The sequence below is a fragment of the Lissotriton vulgaris genome, chromosome 4_1 (assembly GCF_964263255.1).
Source record: "Lissotriton vulgaris chromosome 4_1, aLisVul1.2, whole genome shotgun sequence".
NCBI classification, from domain to species: domain Eukaryota; kingdom Metazoa; phylum Chordata; class Amphibia; order Caudata; family Salamandridae; genus Lissotriton; species Lissotriton vulgaris.
This window is the reverse complement of record NC_141691.1, coordinates 1134512462-1134537474: the sequence shown is the minus strand read 5'-3', so window position 1 is coordinate 1134537474 and position 25013 is coordinate 1134512462. Positions and strand designations below refer to the sequence as shown.

At 46.8% G+C, this 25013-nt stretch overlaps 1 protein-coding gene across 2 annotated transcripts in view; it reads left to right on the top strand.

Annotated features, from left to right (window-relative positions):
• The window catches only part of ANKS6 (ankyrin repeat and sterile alpha motif domain containing 6), a 464962-nt gene extending 449462 nt beyond the window's left edge, over positions 1 to 15500 (top strand). For both annotated transcript variants that reach the window (XM_086965382.1, XM_086965381.1), the window contains exon 16: positions 14523 to 15500. In XM_086965382.1, the coding sequence (XP_086821508.1) occupies positions 14523 to 14572 (50 nt within the window). In that variant the 3' untranslated portion in view covers positions 14573 to 15500. The remainder of the gene's footprint in view (positions 1 to 14522) is intronic.
• Positions 15501 to 25013: the final 9513 nt, after the last annotated feature.

Sequence of the window (25013 nt, the reverse complement as noted above, 5' to 3'; positions counted from 1 at the left end):
GGCTGCCCTAACCTCCTCCTCAGAGATCTCACTTTCCAAGAGTATACTTTGATCATCAGACAGGGCCTGAAGGGAGATTTTACTTAGCCAATGCTTAACTAGATCTGGGTTTATAGATTTATCTTCATGGTATATTTCCTGAAAAAAGTCTCTAAAGGCTAATCTTATACTCTCGTCTGAAGAAGTTATGGAATCATTTGAGACTATTGACACAATGTTGTTACGAGCCTGATCTGTTTTAGCCTTCCAGGCCAACAGCTTCCCTGCGCCTTCCCCATATTGGAAGGGGGCCAATGTACTGGCTTCCCATCTTTGCTGAACTCTCTTACTCAGAACTGAACCCATGTGTGCTTTCAAGGCAAGCAGCTTATCCTGTAGTGATTTTGAGGCTGCCTCCATAGAAGCAGGCAAAAGGTCGATATCTGATTGAGTTTTAGCAATATCTGTCTCAATGGAAGCAATCTCCTCCCTATATTGTTTAGAGCAATAGAAAACTTTGCCTGTAATAAGCCCCCTTAGGCACGCCTTAAGGGAGTCCCAAACTACTCCAGATGCTGCTGAACCAATATTTATGCTCAGGAAACTTTGGATCTCGCTCTTAAGATAGGAGACATCATCAGGATGTGAAAGAAGAGAACGATCAAAAGACCATCCTCTAGGGGAGATGCTGGGAGTCCCTTTATACTCCATGAGTATCGCAGAGTGGTCAGACAGATGTAGAGGGAGATAACTTATAGATTTAACAGCATCTGTCAGTCTCTGACTTATCAGGACAAAGTCAATTCTGGATTTATGGTGGTATTTATAATTTCTAAAGGAAATACCCTGTTGCTGTCCTGACCTTAATCTCCAAATGTCCACTTAACCATTTTGTCTCATAGATGTAAGCAAAAAGGACCTATATTTAGAAAGGGCCATCGGACGACTACTAGGGGTTTTGTCTAGGAGAGGGTCCAAGACTATATTGAAGTCGCCTGCCCATATAGCAAGTTCCGGACATGCCAGGAGGTGGGCAATAATAGCCTCAAGAGAAGAGGGGTCATCAATAGTAGGTCCCTAGTATCCAACAAATGTATATTGGACCCCAGTGATGACAACTGTGGTGATGACCCATCTGCCACCTGGGTCCACGATCTGGGCAACTAACCTGGCTTTAAGCTGTTTTTTAAAGATAATTGATACCCCTCTGATGTTAGTATTCTGTGAGGAAGACACCGCAAAGTCAATCCATCTATTTTTCTTCACTAAGGCAAGAGATTCAGCATGCGACAGATGAGTCTATTGGAGTATAACTACCTGTGCCTCCGAATCGCGCACATACTGTAAAATTTTGTCAGCTCTTGTTTTGGAACGCAGGCCATTGACATTCCAGGAAATAACTTTAATATACCCCATAAATTCTAATCCAAGACCTAGCTAAGTGTGCCTGCACAAAGAAACTGACCACTCTACCCCTTTGCAAAACTATTACCAGTTCAGACAGCAACATATACAATAAAACTAAAGCCAAATGAAAAATGAGGAACTTTTCGTTTTTAAGCCTCGACCCCTCCCTCCTCCTACCTCTGTGACCCCCCACATCCCTCCACCCGTCCCCTGGAGAACCCTTGCTATAGCTAACCGGAACAGGTCCAGTAGATAGCACCCCTCCCCGCGCTCCCGCAAGAACTACTCCAACCCCAACTCTAAGTGCATAGTGCAAATGGCCTGGTATTATACAGGATTCCTAAAAATTATATTTCATCTCCTGCTATATTTTTGGTCAAAAGATTGTGTATGATATGAAAGCAATAGACTAAGCTAAATTAGACCAATTTTAACTTTCCTATATAAAATAGTGATGGTGGTGATTGCTGCCAATCTTTGGAGGTGTGGGAGTTCCTGTATTTCTGTACATCGAGTTGCTGCTGAAAGTGAGCTTAACCACAGTCAGTCACAGACCTCCTTTGGACAACAGCAGAACTCTGAACATCATTGGGGTTTACCATAAACCAGCTGAAGAACCACCTGATCCCATCACTAAGGCTTCGACTCATTGAGGTGATCCTGGACATGGTGGAGTTCAAAGCCTTTCCTCCACCATAACGAGTCCAAGACATTTAGGATGGATCCAGATGCTTCAGCCTTGATCCTGGATCCAGGTGAGGGAAACTAAGGTTTCTTGTCCCCCCTGGCCTTGTGCATTCTCTCTGTCAACTACACCAGGTGGCACATGCAAGCCCTACAGTAGAACCTAAAGTCCCAGTGAACTCAACATCTAGGCTACCTCCCCGACACTGATCTGCAGTGATAGGTGGCCGATCACAATCTGTCCTGCAGCAGGCCGCTCGTTCTTCCCCACACAGAGCAAATGGTGGTGACTGATGCATCATTACTGATTTGGGGGGTTGGGGGAGGGGGTAGATTAGTCACTGGGGAGATGTGGATAAGTGTGGTCTTCTGTAGTGGCCGAGTCTACATCAAACGTTTGGAGCTATGAGCCATTTGCCTGGCCCTGAAGACTTTCCTGTCGTCCGTCAGCGCAGACTTGTGTAGGTTCTCACAGGAAACACCACTGTCATGTGGTATTGCAACAAGCTGCTTGGTGTGGGGTCCTGTGTCCTTTGCCGAGGGCACTCTTCATCTCTGGAGGTGACTAGTGCACCAGACCATTGCTATGGCTGCCAACCACTTGGCAGGGTACTTGAATTCCAAAATGGACTAACTGAGCAGATAATGTCAGACCATTCTTTTTTCTTTTCTTTTTTTTTTGTTGAAATCTTTTTATTGGTTTTAACAAAGTTTTACCAACTTTTGAAGCTCATCCGAGCTCTAACACATGCCAGGATCATAAGGTATCTATAGATAATACACAGTTTGTCCACAAGTTCTAGGCATAACTCTTACCGTTGCCAGGCGCAAATGTCTCACTATCACATTGTATTTAGTATACAATCTATACATCTCTTTTTGCGCCCAGCACTATGAGCAATAGATAACAACATAAATAAATTCTGAAACAAATAAACAGTCCCATGGAATCCATTATACAGGACCATAAAGTGATTGAGGAGAGCAAGGAGCGGACGGTGATTAACGCCAGGGGGGTCCGACAGGGCCGGATTTTTCCGGCCCCTATAGAGTGGGGGGGGCACATGAGGGGGACTCTCATAGCCCTTAGAGCCACGGCTCCTCATGGAACCGCGACCAGGTGAAGGGCTTTTAGTCTGGAGCCACAGGCAAAGAGTGGCAAGTCTTCCGACAGATAACCCACTAATGGACTCCAGATATAATCAAAGCCCTTGCAGGAGACCGATATGATATCTGTCATTCGTGCCAGGACTCGCATACAATTGTGTGAGAGAGGGGGTCTCCGATATCTTCCAGGTTGCTGCCAATGCCATTTTGGCTGCCCCCTGGCATAACCACATGATGGAGCGGCCCCCCTGGGTTTGGTGTTTCAGACTTGGGTCCCGTACTCCCAAAAGAACATGCTCTAGAAAGTCTGGGACAGGGTATTCCAGAATCTATTTAATCTGAGAGAGAATTTCCTTCGAGAATGGTTGAATGGAAGGGCAGTCCCACCATATATGACGGAAGTCGCCCAAGAGCCCACACCCCCTCCAGCATCTGTCTGAAGTGTTTGGAAACAAAGTGTGTAGCCTCTGAGGGTGTAAGTACCAATTGAACAAGAGTTTGTAATGGGCTTTCCTTAGAAACATACAACAGTTGTATTTGGCACTGTCTTTATAGTAGGAACTCTATTGTTTCTCTGTTATGGGGGAAGGCAAAAGGGCATCCCAAAACCTTCTATGTTGTGGGACTTCGGATGGACCCCTGTGAGAAGGAGCACATAAAGAAACGAAATGCAGCCCTTAGTCATGCCGCCGACTTGAACAAATCTCTCCATTGGGAGCAGGTCTCCGGTCGCAGCCATCCGCATCAGGGGTTGTTGCACCCAATGTTTTAACTGGAAATAATGATATTCCTCTGTGGGCTGCAGTTCAAAGGCTGTGGCGCAGTCTGTAAAGGAGCGTAGTTTTCCTCAGGTGAAAATATCAGACAGCATGAGGCACCCATTCTTCCTCCATCTGTCAAAAGGACCTTCTGTCCCTGCCGAGGGTAAAGCTGGATTAAAATGGATGGGGGTGTAAGGGGATGGAGAGGTTGTCAAGGGCAATGTCTTGATGGTGGTACCCCAAGCTTTAGGAGTAGTGGCTGTAGGGATACTAAGGTATACATTTTTTGGCCTGTCTTGTTTTGGTTTCCAGGGCAGGTCCCATATAGTTTTCCCCGCGACTTGCCAGTCCATATGAAGCCAGTGTTTGTCCCCCCCATTAGGCCTGGTCTGGTCAGTAGTCGCTGAGATAGGTGGGCCCTGCGCTCTGCCAGATAAATATTGTTATCATTCATTTCAGCTCAATGAACAGCTCTCTGTCTACCATAATTGGGAGACCCTGAAATAGGTAAAGAAGGCGAGGCAGCCTGTTCATCTTGATTGTGTTTATTCAACCTATCCATGTTATATGTCGAGGACCATTTTTTAAAATCTAACTCAAGCTGCCGCATTGGGGGAGTAGGGGGGTTTGCTTTATATAGGTCAGTTGGTTTAGGGGTGATTTGGATGCTCAAATATGTGATTTCTTTATGTACGCATCGGAAAGGCAAAGTCTCTATGATGGCAGCCATCATCTTGGGGACATTGTCAAGTTAAGTACGAAATATTTAGAGCGATTGACTTTAAAACCAGCTACTTTTTCACATTCATTAAGTTCTGTCTGCATAGACCGCAGGGATAGGTGAGGTTAACTGATGGGAAGCAGAACATCATCTGCAAAGAGTGAGATTTTATGCTTGTCTGGGCCAAATTGAATCCCCTGAATTTCTGGGTTGGCTCTAATACGCGCCGCCAGAGGTTCAATGGAGAGGGCAAAAAGCATGGGTGAGAGGGGACAGCCCTGTCGAGTGCCTCGAGATAAGTTGAAAAAATACGAAGCTACTCCGTTGACCAGAACTCAGGTGAAGAATAGTTGGCCTTCACCATTCCCTGAAAAGTCTTGCCGAAGCCGAAACAATGTAGAGTGCACATTAAGAAGGACCAGTCAACACGGTTGACGGTCTTCTCTGCATCTAATGAGTAAGGCTGCTGGGACATGTTTCTTCCGTACTTAACGATTAGAGGAATTATCCTACGCAAGTTATCACGTATCTGGCGTCCCTTGATCAACCCTGACTGTTCTCGTGGATCAGGTTTGGTAAAATGTCTTCTAATCTACTGGCCAAAATCTTAGTGTATAATTTTGCATCTAGGTTCAAAAGTGCAATTGGCCTGTACGAAGAGTATTCTTGGGGGTTTTCCCCTGCTTTGGGGTTTATAAGGATTAGCTTCACCCATCGAGGGGGAGACTTGTTGAGATGTTGCTATTTCATTAAAGAGTGCCGTCAGGCATGGAGTGAGCTCAGCCGCAAACGTTCAGTAGAACTGGGCATTGAACCAATTGGGGCCTTCTGGAGTTTCAGGGCATCTATTGCCTTTTGGACTTCCTCCCTCGAGATGGGTCGACTGAGTGCATCACTGGTGGCCAGGGACACATGTGGGAGTTCTAGTGTGTCCAGGTAGTAGTATTGGTCCTGTCCTATTAAGGGGTCTGCTGAATACATTGAACTGTAGGAATCACGGAAAGTGCTCGCTTTCCCCTCATCACTATAGTGTGTGGCACCAGAAATGTCTACTATGTGTTTGATATATTCCTACTCTTGTTTAGCTCTTTGACATACCAGCAAGGGGGCGATTTTATCATTTCCATCATACCCTCGGGCTTGGAGCCGTAAGATGTTTTTTTCTGCCCTATTAGTATATATTACCTGAAGTTTCCCTTTTAGAGAAGTAACTTTCCTTAATGTTTGTACAGATGGGGCTTTGTTGTGTGTTTGTTCAGCGACCCGCAACACCCCCTCCAGGGCCAGACGCTCGCAATGTATTTACCCCTTATAACCACTTTAAAGGTGTCCCAATTTGTTAAGTAAGAACTGTCTTTGGGATCATTATTGGTGATCGACTTCCTTAAGTCATCTCGAAGAAGCCAATCCCTACCAAGCTCCAAGCCCCACACTCGTATATTGTCTCTGCAAGAACAGTTCTCCAAGTCGTCACACCCAATCCACGTCCGCCTGTAGCGATACCAGCTTCGGCCCCAATGATCGGAAAACCTTGAATGAAGTGCCGATATCTGCCATTATGTCTATCCTAAGTTCCTTCTTGAACTCCTGCTGAGTCTCCAGCAGTACTTCCCTGATTAACGCCATGCTGTCCGCCGCACAGTCTCCTCCCTCCTTCTCTGCTCGGGGCTCAGTCGGAGCAAAGTAGCTGTAGACTCTATTAGTTTGAGTCTTTGTCGGCGGCATATGGACTATGTCCCCGGCTAGTGCGTTGCCACTCTGGAGAGGTCAGTTACTCAGTTAGAGCGTTACAGGCGGAAGCGGGGGAGGCTGCCTGAAATCAACTAGAGGTAACTCTGAAGGAGGGTTCTCAGGGACACATAGGACAGGACCTGTATCACAGTGCTCCGGTGTGCCCCTGTGACGTACTCCTGTGCCTACAACAGCTTCTCTTGAACAAACTTATCACAGGGTCACTTCCATGAAAGCACCACCTCATGGTCTGCACCCCTTGAGTTAGTCAACTCTTGCCGGCGATACAGCCTCAAGCATAATATTCTCGGTTCACCGCTGGGCACCATCTTAAGATCAGGCATCGTCATGTAGATCTGGGGAGGCTCCCCCTGCTCCACTTTCGGTAGGTCCCGTGATGAGGCTGACGTGAGTTCCCTTGAGGCAGCTCTTCCCCCCCCCCCCAACCCCCTCCTCACAGGATCATGTGTGCACTCTCCCACCTGCTCTCGCCGCCAATTCAGCCACAAGCATGGGACTCTCTTCTCGCCGAAGTCCCACCAGGGGCTATCTTAGGATCAGGCACCATCTTGTGGTCCTGGGTAAGCTCCCCTCTATACTGCTCTCGTAGGGTCTAGTGGTGAGACAGAGGTAAGTTCCCGGGGGGGTGGGTGGGGGGGACGACCCCATAGGCCTAAGTACGCACTCTCACCTGTGTAATTTAATTTGCGGTGGGGCCTCCTCTGTCGCAGCAACTCACAACACGGCCGCCCAGCCGCAGGCCCTGCTCAGGGCCAGACTTTGCCAGAAGCTGGCCTCCCCTCCTCAGCTGAGGGGGCGGAACCACTCGGCTGACTAAAGATCGCAGATCCGCCTGTACCCGCCTCTAATGAGAGCAGGGGCAATCAGAGCGCCATGGGTCAGGCGCCATTTGTTGTTCAGTCCGCTGCTTCCCGGCTCTGTCCAGCCCTCCGCTATGCTGCTGCTCCTCCAGCCAGGATTTTAAATGGGAAAATGTCCTCTGGTAACAGCACGCCCGGGGCTTGGGCTGCACACCAAATTCATGATGTGTGTAGCACTGTAGAGCCTTTAGATGCACGGCTCAACGCTGAGCTCATCCGGATCACTTCTGTGCAGCCATGATGGTTGGTCACGCACCCCTTTATTTATATTTTTTATTTTACCTAGTTTTATAAAACGCACGGCTACCCAAACTAGGGTTTCCCAGCGCTAGCAGACATAATGATAAGAGGTTTTGGGATGACTAACTAAACAGGTGTGTCTTTAATTGCTTTCTAAAGCTCAGAAGATTGTGGTTTGATCTCAAATGTATAAGGAGGGAATTCCACAATTTAGATGCCAAGTATGTAAAGGATCGTCCTCCACCTCTGGTTCTTTTGATCTTTGGGATCACCAGGAGGGAGTGATAATTGTTTGCTCTCAGATCTCGTCAGCTGTTGTGTGGTATAATTAACTGGTTTAAAATATGAGTGCCCTGAGAGTATTTGATCTTGTGTGCAAAGTATAGGGCCTTGAAATCGATCCTTCTCTTTACTGGGAGCCAGTGTAGACTTGCCAGTGCTGTGCCTTCAGAATGGGATTTGGGAATATTCAACAGAATGTGAACCGCAGCATTTTGAATGAGCTGTAATGTTTGGACCACATAGGCCGGACTGCCCAAGTAGAGCGAGTTGCAATAATCAAGTTGTGAAAGTATAATACCTTGTACCACAATTCTTCTTGATTCTGCCAGAAGCCATTTCAGAGTCTTCTTTAATGCTCTTCATAGGCCAAAGAATGTCCCTACTACTTTTGCCTAGGTAGCCATAGTAAGACCGGAGTCCAGCCAGATGCCCAGGCTTTAGACCTCCGGTGTGGGGAACAGAAAACCCCCCAAACATGGAGGCCAGGTAAGCTACCTCCATAGAGAATGGTCCTTACCCACCACCAAGACTTGCATCTTGTGATGAGTAACACCTACATCCCAAGGTAGCACTGTGTGTCTTTGACCAGGGAGGAAAGCCTTGGCTAAATCCTTTCACTACCGTCAAGAACGTGCATAGTTAACAATTTTGTGCTTTGGCGTTTTCTTGTTGGGAGAAGCATTTGGCTGGAATGGAACTAAGGACCCCTGAATGCCTTCCTGCCTCTTGCTCTCCTACCCCAAATTTTTAAGACGATCAATAATGACAATTCCCAGGTCATCTTAGTTGCCCCGGATTGGGCTAGGCGAATGTTGTACATGGAACTCCTGAGTATAAGCATCAGTCCCCCTATCAGGTAACACTTCGGGAGGCCATCCTGTCTCATCAGCAGGGCAGGGTCCTTCACCTTAATACCTTTGAGTAGTGGTACTTATTCAGACCCTGGACACCCATTGAAAGGTCTGTGCCACTACAGCCCACCTCTTACCAGCAAATGATTCACGCACAGGTAGAGGAAGGCTTTTAACTCCTGTCACCAGTGGGGAAAAGAAGTCCCCACTGTTCTTCCAACTGCAACTACCAAATGGAACCAGCCACATCATTCCGCAGTGACATCACAACAAGTGTGGATGCAATGACACTCAAGCGTAAACTCATACATTTCTAAACAATAACGGTTAACAACCCTTCCATCACAAGTCAGTATGGTTGTCATATCCTAAATGTGTTTGACAAACTATTCTAGTGTTTGAATCTTTTTATTGCCATTCAAAAAGACAAACAAAGTTATGATATAAGCATGTGCATGCAAGGTCTCATGAATGGGGGCAGGGCGAGGCGATGCACCGTGGTATTGGGAGTAGGAACATTCAAGTGACATCAGTTCGGAGGTTGGTGCCGGGGGCCCGGAAGTAGTCGCCTAGGGCATCAGGCACGAGAGAGACCAACTATTCTTGATGACAGTAGCTGATCACTGGCATCTGGCTGGGTTTTCTTCAGTTGACTCATAACTTGCCACAAAGCCTTAAGTGTTCCATATTTTTGGGTTCTCAATGGAGAAGCAAAAAAGATAGGTATAGGCACCCTAAGAACCCGAGGTGGGTTGAGATGGAGCAGACTTCCTTCTTGACTTCCGAACGACGGGCTGCAGCTTTCATCTCATCTGAGGACTTTGCTACTCCTGCGCAACCCAGCTGGGATGCCCTCTTGGCTCCTAGGCAGTCTTTCAGCCTGATTCATCAAAGACCCGTTTTGCGAGTCTGTAATAGCGATTCATAAGGAATCGCTATTACAGACTCGCAAAACGGGATTCATGTAGGAATCGCAAAATAAAATGCGATTCCTACATATTCCTTATTTGCGATTAGCAAATTGCTAATCGCAAATAGGGAATAACTCCCCATTCATTCCTATGGGCCAAAAGGCCCATAGGAATGTATGGGGAGTATTCCTTATTTGCGATTAGCAATTAGCTAATCGCAAATAAGATAGCGATTTAAAGGGTGCCAGGGGTGTCCAAAGGACACCCTGTAGCACCCCTTAAATGCAAATTTAAACAGGTGTTGCGCACACACATGTCCAAAGGACATGTGTGTGTGCAACATGCAACTTAGAAAAATGCTTTTAAAAGCATTTTTCTAAGTTTTCGCTATTTACCACAAGGTTTGACCTCGCTGTAAATAGCGGGCTGAATTTGTGAATTCGCAATTTAAAAATGGATGATGAATTGCCTTTAAGGAATCTCAAATAGAGATTCCTTAAATGTAATTCCTCGCAAAATAGCGAAATCGCTATTACCGATTTTTGCATTTGGGATGATGTATCCCAAATGCAAAAATCGCACTCGCAAAGGGCCAGATTCTCAGAATCTGGCCCTTTGCGAGCGCATTTCAGCTTGATGAATCAGGCTGTTTGTTCCTTGAGATGCTGTTGGAACGGTCCTCCCGGTCAGACCGGCCTTGTGCTCCTCCTAGCATGCACATTTGAGTTCCTGGGGAAACCTGGTTGGTGTTCCTCCCCCACCTCCTCCCTGCTGTTATGTTATGTTATGTTATGTTATGTTATAAATCCTTTTATTGCGCGCTCTATTACTCAGGAGTATCCTGGCGCGATGAGTACAAGATAACAGGCGGGGCCACTAACACACCGGAGAGAAAGATTTACAGAGTAATATTAAACAGGTATGTTTTAAGTCCCTTCTTGAACTGCGAAAGTGAGGAGGCAGTGCGAAGAGCCAGAGGAAGAACATTCCATACTCTAGCAGCCTTAACAGAGATGGATTTGCCTCCAGTTCTGGCAAGCTTAAATTTAGGCTGGACCATCTGACAGAGGTTAGCCGAGCGGAGAGCCCGTTTAGGAACATGAAGAACAAATCTATTCCGCAGGTATACTGGGCCTTGCTGATTGATAGCCCGATATGCCAGGACCAGGACTTTAAACAGAATACGATTGGCAATAGGCAACCAATGAAGGCTGCGCAGATGTTCGCGAACACTAGTTCTCCTGGGTAGTTGAAACATCAACCTGACTGCCGAGTTTTGAATAACCTGGAGTCGACGGACCATGTAGTCGGGTAGGCCACTGAAGAGTGCATTTGCATAATCTAAGCGTGATAAAATCAGCGCTCTAAGCACGGTCTCTCTAGCTTTGCCGGGAATGAGGGGAAAAAATCTTCTGAGAGCCTTTAGAGTGGCATAACAGGTACCGGTTAGTTTCTTAATATGCTCCCCGAACTTTAAATCCTGTCCGAACCAGACACCTAAGTTCTTTACAGGGGCACCTGATGAGCTCGGACAGGGTAGGTCGGAGGGCCAAATTTGTTCCCTGAAATTATCCGGAAAAGATCCATAGAGGAGGATCTCCGTCTTCTCCTCGTTACATTTCAGCTGGGCCATTGCCAGCCAGCGGAAAACCTGCGACAGGCAACTCTGAACGATCAAGGGGTCTAGATGATTTTTTTTTGGCCAGGTGAAGAGCAGCTGGGTATCATCAGCATAAGCCATTATTTTGGCACCCAGCTGCTCAGCTAAATAGACCAAAGGGGTCACATAAACATTAAAAAGCAGGGGGCTTAAGGTAGACCCCTGCGGGACTCCTGTGGTAAGTTCCTTAGCCTTAGATGCATAAGGGGGGACCCACACTTGCTGTGATCTATCTTTCAGAAATGAGGTCAACCAACCCAAAGCGCTGCCTGAAACACCGACAGCACCCAATCTGGCCAGAAGCAACGAATGGGGCACCGTATCGAAGGCGGCAGAGAGGTCTAGTAAGATCAGAGCCGCCCTGCCGCCTCCATCCAGGCACTCCCGAATAGCCTCTGAAACCTCAATTAATGCTGTTTCGGTGCTGTAGGCCGCTCTGAACCCCGATTGAGCAGGGTGGAGCGCATGAGAAGACTCAATAAACCCTTCAAGTTGTCTAAAAACGATCTTTTCGCATGTTTTAGCCAACGCTGGCAAAAGAGATATGGGCCGATAGCTAGAGGGCATAGTCGGGTCTAAGCCAGATTTCTTCAGTAATGGGAGGAGCTTGGCTTGCTTCCAACTCAGGGGCACAGAGGCCGAGCAAAGAGATAAATTAACAATCCTAGTTACCTCCTGGCAGACTATCGCCGACACTCCTCCCAAAACTCTGGCTGGGCAGGGATCGGCGGGCGAGCCAGATTTGAGGGCAGACAGAATTGGTAGGACATCCTTTTCAGAGACTGGGGAGAAGGAAGTAAACAGACCTTCCGAAGAAACAGCTTCCAATATAGGCAATGGAGTGGATGTCACGGACTTGTTCAAGGCAGTTTGGAGATCTTGCTGGATCTTCAGAATCTTTTCAGAGAAAAAATCTGAGAGTTCATCGCACCATTGATTGGAAGAGGGTAGTGTAGGTAGCGCGGCTCTAGGAGAGAGGAAGCTCTGGACAATAGCAAAAATTTCTTTGCTATTGTTACTAGCTTTTTCAATGCGTCCAGCATAGTAATTACTTTTGGCCACCTTGATTTCATTATAGTACTCCTTTTGGGAGCAGCGCAGCCGATTCTTCGCCTCCGACGAATAATCAAGCCGCCAAATCCTCTCCAGTTTCTTACACTTCAGCTTCTGCTCCCGTAGGCCATGGGTAAACCAGGGCTGGGACGGCGAGAAGCGGGGTCGGCAGACTCGTTTATTCTGCATAGAAACTGCCGAGCCACTAGCCATCCATGAGTTAAAAGCATCAACTGCTGCATTAATTTCAGTAGTCAGCATCGGCTGGCAGCTAGAAAGAAATTCAGAAAAGGATGCAACATTGATACGTTGCTGATGGGCCTGAGACTGAATTGGCATTAGTCCAGAGCCAATAGACAATGTCCAGGAAAATCTAACCAGTTCATGGTCGGTCCAGGTCATGGCTTCTGGCCGCTCCATTATAATATCAAAGTTAGAACAGACTAAATCAAGGACATGACCCCCCGCATGTGTTGGAGTCTCCACCCATTGTTTGAGATGGGCCATTGAAAGAGTTTCTCCAAATCTAATTGCCTCACTGCAATCCGCCATATCCATATGGATATTAAAATCCCCCAAAAGGAGATAATTTGCAAACTGAAGTGTGCGGGGTATAATGGCTTCTTCAAGATCCCCAATGAAGTTGCCAATATGACCTGGAGGACGGTACACAAGTGAGCCACCTAGTGTCCAGTGAGAATTAAAAGCAAGACTAAAGTGCAGAAGTTCTGCTTCATGAAAGCCATCGAGGGGTTCGCATAAAAGGGTCCAATGCTCTCTATAGATCACTGCGATCCCTCCTCCTCTGCCCTTGGGGCGATCTGCTCTAGAGATCTTAAACCCACGTGGGATTGCCAGTTCAACGACGGGAGCGCATGAGTCATTCATCCAAGTCTCTGTAACGAATAGTAGATCAAGCCTATTCTCCCCCAGGATATCAAATATAGCCGCAGCATGTCTCACTAGAGACCTAGCATTGATAAGCGCCGCTCGGATCGTACAGATATCCAGGCTGGGTTGTACAGAGTGGACCTCAGGCTTAGGAAGGTGGTAACTACAAGCCGGACACACTTTGCCCTGACTTTCACTCAGGGCAAAGGCAGCAAGGCAAGTCTTCAGGCATCTCAGAGAAGGCCCGATTAGTGGTTATATAGTTTCACACATGCAGAGACTCCACTCCAGGTGTAGCAGTCCTCCTTCTTTGTATCGGTGCACAAGCTTCCTTGGTGTGCCATTGACAAAGATGAGCCCAGTACAGAAAGAGGAACCAGTACTCATCGTCCTCTAATGGCCAAAAGTAGACTGTTCGAGGGGCTGAAATGTTTCCTTGTATTGTAATTGCATTTATATGGGGCTTACCACCCCTGACGAGGCGTCAAAGCACTTTTTGGGCAGGTAGCGTACCACTTTGGAACCCATACAGGATTAGCTGTGAATTAGTTTAGTGAAATATGAAAGTAATTTGTGTGGTGGATATGTTAGTCGGTTATTTGGATTGAGAAGGATAGTGGAGGGATAGAAGAGGAAAAAAGGTTTGCATTTATATAGCGCTTAATACCCCTGATAAGGTGTTGAAGTGCTTTTTCAACGAGTAGCACTCTACTCCAGAACCCACCAAGCATTAGTGGTGAATTAGTAAAGTGAAAATTCAAAAGTAATTTGAGCAGTGGATATGTTAGTCCGTTATTTGGATAGAGAAGGGTAGCGAGGCATAGAAGAGGGAAAAGGTTTGCATTTATATAGCGCTTGCTACCTCTTATGAGGCGAAGAAGCAGTTTTTCAGTGAGTAGCACGCTACACGTACCTGGGCACTTGTAATCGTGGTTATGGTAATCAAACAGACACTTTCCACATATGTGGCAATATAGCCTCCCTACAGAGGGTAAGGTAAAAAAGAGTGAGGTCTCCTCTCGGAATATAAATGAACTGTCACCTAGTAAGCGCTATATAATTTCATATCTTGGGATGAGCAGTCAGTAGCCACTGTTAGACGAAATGGCTACACTTTGGATGTCCCCTAACATATGAGGACAGCTAAAGTGTCAACAAAAATGTACATTAAGAGGAGAACCTGCTGTGCGCTGAAATAATTATGAAGCTGACTGGAGAAAAAACACAATTGTCCAGAATCAAGCTAGGTCACGGTCGCACAGCGTATCCAAAGCCATGTGGAGGGCGTTTGTAAACCGTCATCCTAAACTGAATTGTATATTTGCTGTAGAAAGTCATTCTTTGTTTTGTTTTGTCTTTGCAGCCCCTTCTGCCTGGGTGAGACCGAAGGTTCCTACATCCAATGAAAGGTAACGTCATATAGTGGGGGCTCCGAGGTGAAAGTGCATAACCTTTGCCGTGCTGAGGAGTAGGTGTGTAAACCCAGGTGTGATGGGGGCCACCAGGCTTTACTCGGTGGCTGAACGCCAGTGTCTCGGTACACCAACCTGCATGAAGACACTGAAAGCGAGTGTGTGTGACTGAAACGGGCCAGAGCTGCTGCGAACATGGCCGCCATCAGCAGGGCCTCGAAAGGACATCTGCAGGAGCGTGCTCATAATTGTGGCGAAGGCAGAATGACGTGACCCCGAGAAAAGGGCAGTGGAACGTGGACGCGCTGCTGTCATGGACAGTAGAAATGAGAAAAAGCCTGAGCGAGGAGCTGTGAACTCCGGCAGTGCTGCTGCACTCAACAGTATACAGAGGTGTCAGCGTTATTTGCACATCAGAGCTGTTCGAAATGGCAATTTTGACAAGCAAAAGGAAATTAAACTAAGTGGGCTGTTGGGAGGAGTTTAACTGAGAAGGAATGGACGATGATAACTCTGAATACGTTAACATACGCAAAATAATATATTTCACTTTAAGGAAACGTATGATTTAAAAGTAAAATGAACTGTCACACTGAATTGCTATGTATTTTGTATTCTGATACATAATGTATACATTTTAAGCTGCTATCTTTTTTTGACAAGTGCCCAGATTTTAAATGGAATATATTTATATATAAATACAGTAAGAAAAAAAATGAGTATCCTGTATTGAACTCTTCTTAAGTGCCTTTTGTATTTTAAGGATGGAAATCGTGAACTATAATTAAAAGTCCACAGTAATACTCAAAATGATTTGAATGCAAATGTTAATTCTACAAAAAGGTTTTCCACCAATATCTTTTAATGAAATGCCACTATGCTGTATTGCTAAACAGTGCTGCAATAAAATACAGATTTGCTAAAGAAAATAAGAGCTTTAATTTTGTCCTTCGTACATACTTTAGAAAATTGTAAACATATTTCTGTTAAAATCGTATTGAGTTGTTTAAACTGGAAAGTCTTTAGCAGCCTGTAGTGGAAAAGAGGGTCGCAAACTGACCAGCACATCTACCTTGCCACTAAGAAGCCCATTGTATTTGAGCAGATATACAGAAATATTATTAATACGTTATTTTTCCGCTTTTTGGGTCTTCATCTATAAAATACATATATCCTGGCTGTGTATATACTTGTATGAACAATACTACTACCAGATTTGATGGTACATAATGTTCTGAATTCGGAACCATTACAGGCTGAGTTGACCTCTTCAAGATTTGCACATGAGGGGCGTGGCTAGCAGCCGAAGCGAATGGCGGCTGGCTAGAGAGGCTTCTGCATCCCTGCTCAATATCCAACATTATCCTGTGCCAGACAAACTTCAATGTTGAAGCGGCCAATACCCAAACGACTCCGGAGCCCACCGCAATCGTTGATTGTGCCTCCTTGACCCTGTAAACACGAGTGGGATGTGCGACCTGTGCGGTTAAGCCGGGAGGACAACATTGTGGGGTCCTGAGCTCCGGTTGGATCTCGGAGCCTGAGACTCGGGAGCGGGCCGCGGCCGGGCGCTGTGTGTGAGCACTTTCCCCCCCACCCCTCCTTATTCGGGACGCAGCCGACGGTCGTCCCGATCGATTGTTGAAGGAGCACTCGCAGTGTTGAGGCGGGGGTCAGGCGGCGCCGGGACTTGAACTGCTCCCTGGAAGCTCCTAATCGATTCCCTGGCTACGCGGGTCTATGGGGGCTGCTGAAGTGAGTGCTGTCCAAGTCATGGTGGCGCGACTGCGGAGGGAATCGCACGCTGATCCGGGGGACTGGACCTCGCCTGACATATCACCGCAGGTACGGCCTCTATTTTGGATGCAAGAGTCACAGCTACTGAGTACTCTGTGAAGACCCCAATACTTCGTGACCTGTGAGGGCCCCCTCCCTCCCTGACTAACTCTGGTCCTGGCTGACTATCACGAACATTTGCGAGTACCCCATCCACCTTCTTGGGTGCTCTGCGACCTGCCCCAGGGACAAAGAGTGTGATTCTTGCATCGCCCTAGGTCCACTTGTTACCGCAATTGGAGAAGGCCTAGTTGGTGGTTGCCTCGCTGATTGTTGGGCTGTCAGTGGGCATAAGTGACTTTGTCGATGTGTATAGTGAGGAGAAAAAGGGACTGACCTCTTGCTCCATCCACCACTGTCCAGTACTGCGGAGGAGACCTGACGCTGGGTCCCCCCCACTCAAACGAGAACTTTCAGTGTGCAGCGGAGAAGGTTGGAAGCAGTGGCCCTCGCTGACAGTTCTGTGGGAAACCTGACAGGACACAGGTGGAATTAACAACTACTCCGGGTAGGCGGTGGTGAATACACAGACTGTGTATTACGCCCACTATCTGCCTTTCTGCACTGCGGTCTAGTCATGGCAACGAATAGGGGCCCAAAAACGACGGCGCACAGCAAACTCGCCAAATTCACCAGGACCAAATCAGGAGAGAGTCATTGTCCACAGCAAATGGAGGCTCCGCCATCGCAAGGGGACCCAGTCCAGTCGCAAGAACCAACCCTACAGGATGTCATGGCGGCTATCGGGGGAGTATGGTCCTCTCTCGACTCAGTAACCACAGAGGTCTCCCTCTTGCGAGAAATTTCCGTAAAATGGTTGAGAAAGTGAAAGATCTCAAAATAGTAATGTCGTCGCTGCAAGAGGACACAGCTCTGCTCCAGACCCAAGTCGCTGAACTCCAAAGTCCACAAGCTCAAATGACACAATTGGATGAGTATGAAGGGAGATCCTGAAGAAACAACATACGTATTCTAGGGGTGCCGGAATGAGTCGAGGAGCCAGCTGCTGACCTCTATGTGGAAGATCTGATCACTAATCACCTACAACCCAGGAGACTGTCCAGTTATTTTTTGATCGAAAGAGCGCACAGAGTGTCGGTAGGTAGGCCAAAACCGGGAGTACCTCCGCAGCCGCTGTGTCTTTAACTATAGCGATAGGAACACTATCCTACAAACGGTGCGATGTAACCCACCCCTTATACTGGACAACGCTAAAATCCCGTTTTTATCGGCCAAAGTCCAGGCTCAAAGACAGAGCTTCCAGGCGGTGAAGAAAGACCTTTGGGACAGTGTGGTAAAATATGCCATGCTTTTTCCGGCAAAACTCAGAGTGGAATCAGAGTGCAAAACATGGTTCTTCACGTCGCCAGAGGACACATGGGAGTGGCTAGAGGGATGGCGTGGAGAGTAGTCTGACAGAACGCAAGCGGGAATGAAGAGCGGTGAGACCTTACCCTCGAATGAATCCTCTGGTACACAAGGCAATTAGACGATGTGCAGACATCACGGCCGTGCCTGCGATTGGGCCTACAAGATGCATCTATTTGCTCAGCTGAAATGGTGAGACAGATTGTATGATGTAGTCGGCCTTGGGGTTTTCAAGGGACTTATTCTGGAAACCCTGCAGTTACAAAGCCCAACATGTGTATTGTGAGATTTGCATCACACACTAGGTGGACTATGGGACAAAAAGATAGCAGTGGCAATATTAATAGTCCTCAGCGGGGTTTTGGAGATAACCGACCCTACAAGGTTCATTATTGTTGCTAGGGGGAGAGGCACTCTGGCAAGTTGGGATGTAGGTAGTTCAGAATCCACGGGCAGGGGTGCAAGATGGGGGGGAAGGGAAACAGCAGAGGGATGGTTGGGGATTTTTTCAAGAACTGTTGGATTTACAAAGTGGTGCTTGCATACTATTCCATGTTGCTCTTTTCATTTGCAATGCTAGTAGGGGGAAAAGGAGAGGTCAGGTTTTGCTGGCTCTGATCAGCTGGAGGGTTCTGTACATTTTGCTGTCAATATTCCGCACTTGTACTGTCTTCTTGTCAGATGATGGGGTTAACAGAGAATCGTTGCTCTCCATCCTTACCTGGAATGTGAATGGTATGGGGGACAAAATTAAGAGGGGGATTGTCCAACAATACCTAAAACGCCAGGCTCCAGATATAGTATTGTTACAGGAGATGCATATGGTTGGTAATAAAAGCAAAGCATTGACACGATGGGGCTATAAGCTCCTGGTACATGCTGATCACACTACGAGATCCAGGGGTACAGGGATCTTAGTCAAAAAACACCTAGCTCTTATCGTAAAACGCACCTGGGACGATCCCAGGGGTAGATTTGCTGTTCTAGAAGCCCAGTGGGAGAGTGATTAATGTGATCTCATTGTACCTGCCACCGGCACTGGGGAGGGAAGCACTGACGGACCTAGGCAAAATACTAACACACCTTCCCATAGGCACCCTGGCCCTCTGTGGAGACTTTAATATGACTATGGACGACCGCTTGGATCAGCACCCCCAAAGACCCGGAGCACGCCCAAATACGCATATGACTGACTTCACCATGGCCTTGGGTCTGACAGATATTTGACGTACGCTGAACCCAAATGATACGCAATACACCTATTTCTTAAATGCGCATAAAAGTTCATCCCGCATTGATTATTTCTTGACACAAGTGGCCTCCATTGGGAACTTTCATAATCCCCGAGTGCTGCCAAGGGGTATCTTAGACCACTTCCCCGTTAGAAATGAACTCACCCACCGGAAGCAACAGCCGAGGTCGACTATTATTTTTAGTCCCTGGCTGTTTAAACTTCCCGACTTTAAAACAGAACTCTACACACAAACTATGAACTACTTCGATGAAAACGTGGGATCAGTTACGTCTGCGCAAATACTGTGGTAGGCTTTCAAGGTGGTCCTCAAGGGCCAAGCCCCGTCCTTAAAGACGGGATATGTCCGTAATAAGAATCGTCAACTAGTCCAATTAGAAACTGAGCTTCAACAACTAGAGACAGACAATACCACCACTCCCTCATAACTAAACAGGCCGAATATAAGATCAAAGTGAGGGAGCGTATGATGGCCAAGCACTAAAATACACAGCATAGACTATATGACATTGGTCTGGCTGGAAAAACCAGATCAGGGGGATACATGGGTCCCGAATTTGACTATGGCTGACGGTAACGTTATAACTCACCCAAAAGATATAGCGAATGCCTTCGCAGAACACTTGGAACAGATATATTCTCCCTCAACTACATATGACGCGGAAGACTCCCGCCAACTTCTTTCCAACAGTAACGTATCCACCCTCTCTACAACTGATAAAGAGACCCTAGACAGCGACCTCACAGATGCAGAGATTCTAAAGGCTATAAGTCAAATTAGTTCTGGAAAGGCGATGGGGCCTAACGGGACTCCTATAGAATTCAAAACAGTTACCGCTTCCCAGGTAGCCCCACATCTGCGGGCCATGAATAATGAAAGCTATGAACGAGGGGTATTGACTAATGACCAGCGGATGGCATCCATTGTTATGATCCGCAAACCAGGGAAACCTGTAAATAAATGCAGCTCCTATAGACCGATCTCACTGATAATAAACGTGGAGTCTCAGATCCTAGCGCAGGTTCTCGCCACCAGGCTGATTTTGGTTATCTCATCCTTGGTTCACCCAGACCAATCTGGCTTTATGTCAGGGAGGAATAATGCGCTAAATATTCCCGCCTGAATAATGTGCTCTTGCGTAGGGAATATATAGCGGAAGACGCAGTGGTGTTCTCTTTAGATGCCTCCATGGCGTTTGATTCCATAGAGTGGCCATATTTATTTGAAGTTCTAGCGAAAATGGGGTTTGACCCGAAATACATGGGGTGGGTGAAACTCTTATATACTGACATACGGGGCCAAGTGAGAGTTAATAACCATACCTCACAGATGTTTACACTGAGGAGAGGGACTCGTCAAGGCTGCCCTCTTTCTCCTCTGATATTCTCTATGTTGGAACCATTGGCTGCCTGGATCCATAGAGATGCTGTGGTGCGAGGTCTGAAGTGGGAGGAAGGTCAGGAGGACCGGATATCCCTATATGCGGATGACATTTTATTGTATTTAGCCTCCCCGTATAAATCCATATGTAGCCTCCTTGATATTTTGGGAAATATTCAGGCTACCAGATCAATTGGAGTAGGTTGGTACTGTTTGTACTTCAAGGCCCGATTCCTCGTCTTCCGTTGAACTGTAGGGTGGAAGTGGCAGCAGAAGGCTTCCACTATTTAGGAATATTTGCTACGCCAGACTCAACTCTCTTCTATAACTGTAACCTGGTCCCCCCATTAGCTCGATTGTGGACAGACGTCAAACATTGGAGATCCCTGCCCTTATCGCTGGTGGGCCTTGTCTAAGATGCTGGCCCTTCTCCGCTTCCTGTACATCCTTCAAAATTGCCCTTACAGAGTCGCAGAGGCCTATTTCCAGGCGGTGGAAGGTGAAGTTCACACTCTGCTCTGTAATGGCAAGGCTCCCTGCATTGCTACCAAAAAACTGATAAAAGGTTGGTATGATGGGGAATCGCCCTCCCAAATCTCCGACTTTACTATTGGGCCTCGCAATTGGTTGTGGTGAACCACTGGATGTATCGCTCCCCTCACGACCCTGCGTACTTACTAGATAAATATCAAACGGGGAGAGATGAATACTTAGGGGCACTATACTCGAAGGTCAAGAGAGGGTGGTATTTTGGGCCCTTCTCCCACACGGTGGCGAAATGGCATCAGGCGAACTCCCGACTGGGTTGGTCTAATATCCTCACAAAGGCGACACCGCTGTGGTATGCACAGGGTTTGGGTTCCCTCTGCCATCAACCCGGCTTCGACAGATGGGATACTATAGGGATCTCGACAGTTGGAGATCTGATCAAAAAGGGATTGATCCTTCGCTTTGAGGACCTTCAGGGTCAATGCCAGATTTTGCAGGGAGAACTGTTTAGATATTTACAAATTAGACATGCACTCGCCACAGCCTTCCCAGATCCTACGAATATACCAGAGTCTACCACGTTGGAAGACCGACTTCTTGATGGGCCACTACAATCAAAAGCAATCTCATTAACCTATAAAAAGCTATGTAACAACTTACCCAACACATTCCACAAACTCAGGGAACAGTGGCAGAAAGACCTAGGACCCATTGATGACGAGGACTGGAGGGCGGCTCTGATGTCCCCTAAAGACGCAGCGATTACCCTCCGCTTCTGACTTATACAACTTAAAATTCTTCACATGTTATACCTCACAGGAGTGACCTTGGTATAGATAGGTGCCAGAGCTGATCCACTTTGTCTTCGAAGCTGTGCCCAAACGGCTACCTTTTATCACACAATCTGGGAGTGCCCGGCACTTCCGCGACTGTGGGAGGGGGCAACAACCCATATACAGATGGCATTGGGGAAAGATGTGAATCTCACACCAGGGCTGGGTCTACTTAACATCTGGGTGGCCACGGACCTTACTGAGACAGAACAACAACTGGCCACACTGAGGTACACCCTTGTCAAAATAGAGATCACTAGGGGCTGGGGGGCAGCCAACCCGCCAAGTGTCCGAACATGGATGAAAGAGCTCTACAAACATATGATCGCAGAAAAGGGAGTATTCACGATACGGGGGTGCCTGAAGAAGTGGGATAAGAAATGGGGAAAGTGGAACGATTACAGGGGCGGCATATATATTTCCCCATCGATGGAATTAGAAATGAGACGTGATAGAATTCTGAATGTTGTGTCTATGTAAAGGCTACTTTTCCCTCATTGCTTTATTGGTATACTGTACAATGCTGGACTGATGAACATGAATGTATGCATACCTGCTCCTGAGCCTAATAAAAAGTTTAATAAAAAAAAAAGATTTGCACATGACCAGAAAGTCATAGATGATGTCATCGGTGAGGAGTTCACTCACAGAGCAATCTTGACAGGGAAATTATGTGGTGCAACCAGGGCCGGACTGGGAACCAAAACCGGCCCTGGCAAAGTGCTCGGCCGCCCCTCCTCGTCCCCCACCATCCCCCGGGGGGTTGGAGGTGCCGCCGAGCTCTTTGCCAGGGCCGGTTTGCGGACGATTTTGTTACAGGGCCGATTTTGCAGCTATGCTGCAAAAAAGACCCTGTATCAAAAACGGCCACCAGGGGCCCCAAACCGGCCCCCCACCTGTGCGGCGCACCGGGGGATTGCCCGGCGCCTGCTACGGCCAGTCCGGCCCTGGGTGCAACATACTGAGACGTTCCAAAAGAACATTTGCCTGCACTTCACTGTTTCAGCTTCTCTTTTCTCACCTTTCTCTCTTCCCCTTTTTTAAGTTGACTATAAACTGCTTTAGTGGCAGATCGAGCTTATTTGATTAACACAAAATAAAAACATTGAGGGGGTGGGCTTAGATCAGCCCAGTACAGACATTGGTTGATTTGAAACAGCTGCATTCTGCTATTGTTTGAATAAAGTCCATCACTTACAATTCTATTTCTGCCGTTATTTTGGACACCAACGTCTGTTGCGTAACCAAGGCCCCTGCAGTGCGTGGTGCCCGAGCTCCAGGGGGGCCCTCAGCACAGTAACCTGGCCTGAGAGCTACTGAGTGAGTCCAAAGGGGGGCCTTCGATGTACTTTGCAGGGGTGCGCCCTCAAGTTTCATTATGCCACCAACCAACGTAGATCTAAAGCTGGTGTTGCAGTGTCGGACCCCTTTTTCTTTTTGGGAGATTTCCTTGGACAAACTAACATTTTTGAGAGCTTCGAGTTTAACTTTATATCCTGGAGATCAGTGTCCCACCAGCCTGCTGAACGAGGATAGTGAATACCTAGCCCCATTTATCTGAGAAATGTCAACAGACTCTTTACAGAAGAAACAATCCAGTTACTCTGAAAGAAGCGTGAATCTCGCTCCCTGCAAAAGAAATCAGAACTTAATATGCTGGACTCAACTTAATATGCTGGACTCCAAATGTTATCAATGTATATCAAATCGTCTTAGGCTGCTATTTTATTTTTTAGAAAAAGCAGTTACAGCTTGGCTTCAAGATCACATCAAGAAAAACTACTTTATCTAGGATTTATTTTTTAAATTGCACTTTCAACACCACAGCTGCTCAGATACTGGACTGTTTTTTGTCCAGACCACCTTATTGGTAAGTAGAGTTCAGATATCCTGCCCTTTTAATTTTTGTCTCTCCACTGCATTTGATAACTTCGACTAGTTAACCCTAATCAAAAGATTGACAAGGTTTGCAGGAATATCAGTTTCAGCATTAAAGTGAATGAACTCTTGCCTAAAAGATCGAAGAGCTAGAGTTTGGGGCTAAGCTAGGATCATCCCAGTGTAAAATGCTCTGTGGGATGCTGCAGGATCTTACATGTGACTGCTTCTCTTCCCTGTGTATGTTCTGTGTAGGAGAGTAGGGTCTGCTATCCTATGGTCACCCCAAATGTTTGCTTTTTGCTTCACTGGTTTATGACTTAATGTGGCTGTGGGCCTGCTAATCAGACCCACAGCCTGCTGTTCTCTCTCTAAATTATATGCCAATGCACTCTAGGTGCATTATGAATTGGATCTGGTTCACCTTATAGGCCCCAGTAACAGTGTACCCCAGGTACCCAGGGCATAGGTGCATCCAAGGCCTACCAAGGGCTGCAGCATGTATTGTGCCACCCCTGGCCTGGCCTCTATATTTGACACAACTGGCTGATCAATCAGCTGGGGTAAGTTGGTGTAATCACCTCTTACTTAGATATAGTATACCTATATCTAAACCTATCTGGACACATGTTAACCTATAAGCCACTCCTATGGAAGGACTTGACAATCCTGGAGGCAGAGTGCTTGGTTTCATGTGAGATAGTGCTCTGGCACGAGCTGAGCCCGTCTGCAGCTGTCGGGAACAACTCCCTTAGCTGTTCCGGGATATTGCCATACCATATACTCTTTAAGTTTCAAAAGGAGTTGACCCAAGACCACCTCTCCTTCAGGAAGAAGCTGAAGACCTGGCTGTTCGAGCAGTAGCGGCACCCCCCCCCCCCCCCCCCCCCCCCCAGCGCCTTGAGACCCCACGGGTATGTAGCGCGCTCTATAAATGTCTTTGATTGATTGATTGATTGTCTTTGATTGATTAAAATATAGATTGCAATACATAAAATTATAATACTCTTAATGCAAAAAGAATAGCAATCAGGTCAAAGCAATAACGAAATTACAATATAAAGGGAAAAAGAAAAGAGGAGAAAAAGAAAAAAGAAAGAAAAGGGGGAAGAAAGAGAGGAAGCGGGAAAAAGAAAAAGGAGGAGCGAAAGAGGAAGAAATCCCAGAACAAATTTCTAATAAAAATGCAGTAGGAGTATAAAACAAGTAGAAATTCGACATAAGCTGTTACATAATAAAGAGAAAATATTCATATAATATAGGAAACTGGAGAATATAACCACATCATGTAGGTTTAGAAACTTCTTCACGAGAGGGGGTATGTAATGGGTGAGATTTAGCAGATACATTCAAAAACTCCGTAACTGGCAACCATAATAAATCTCGTTTGATGGCAAGTTGAACA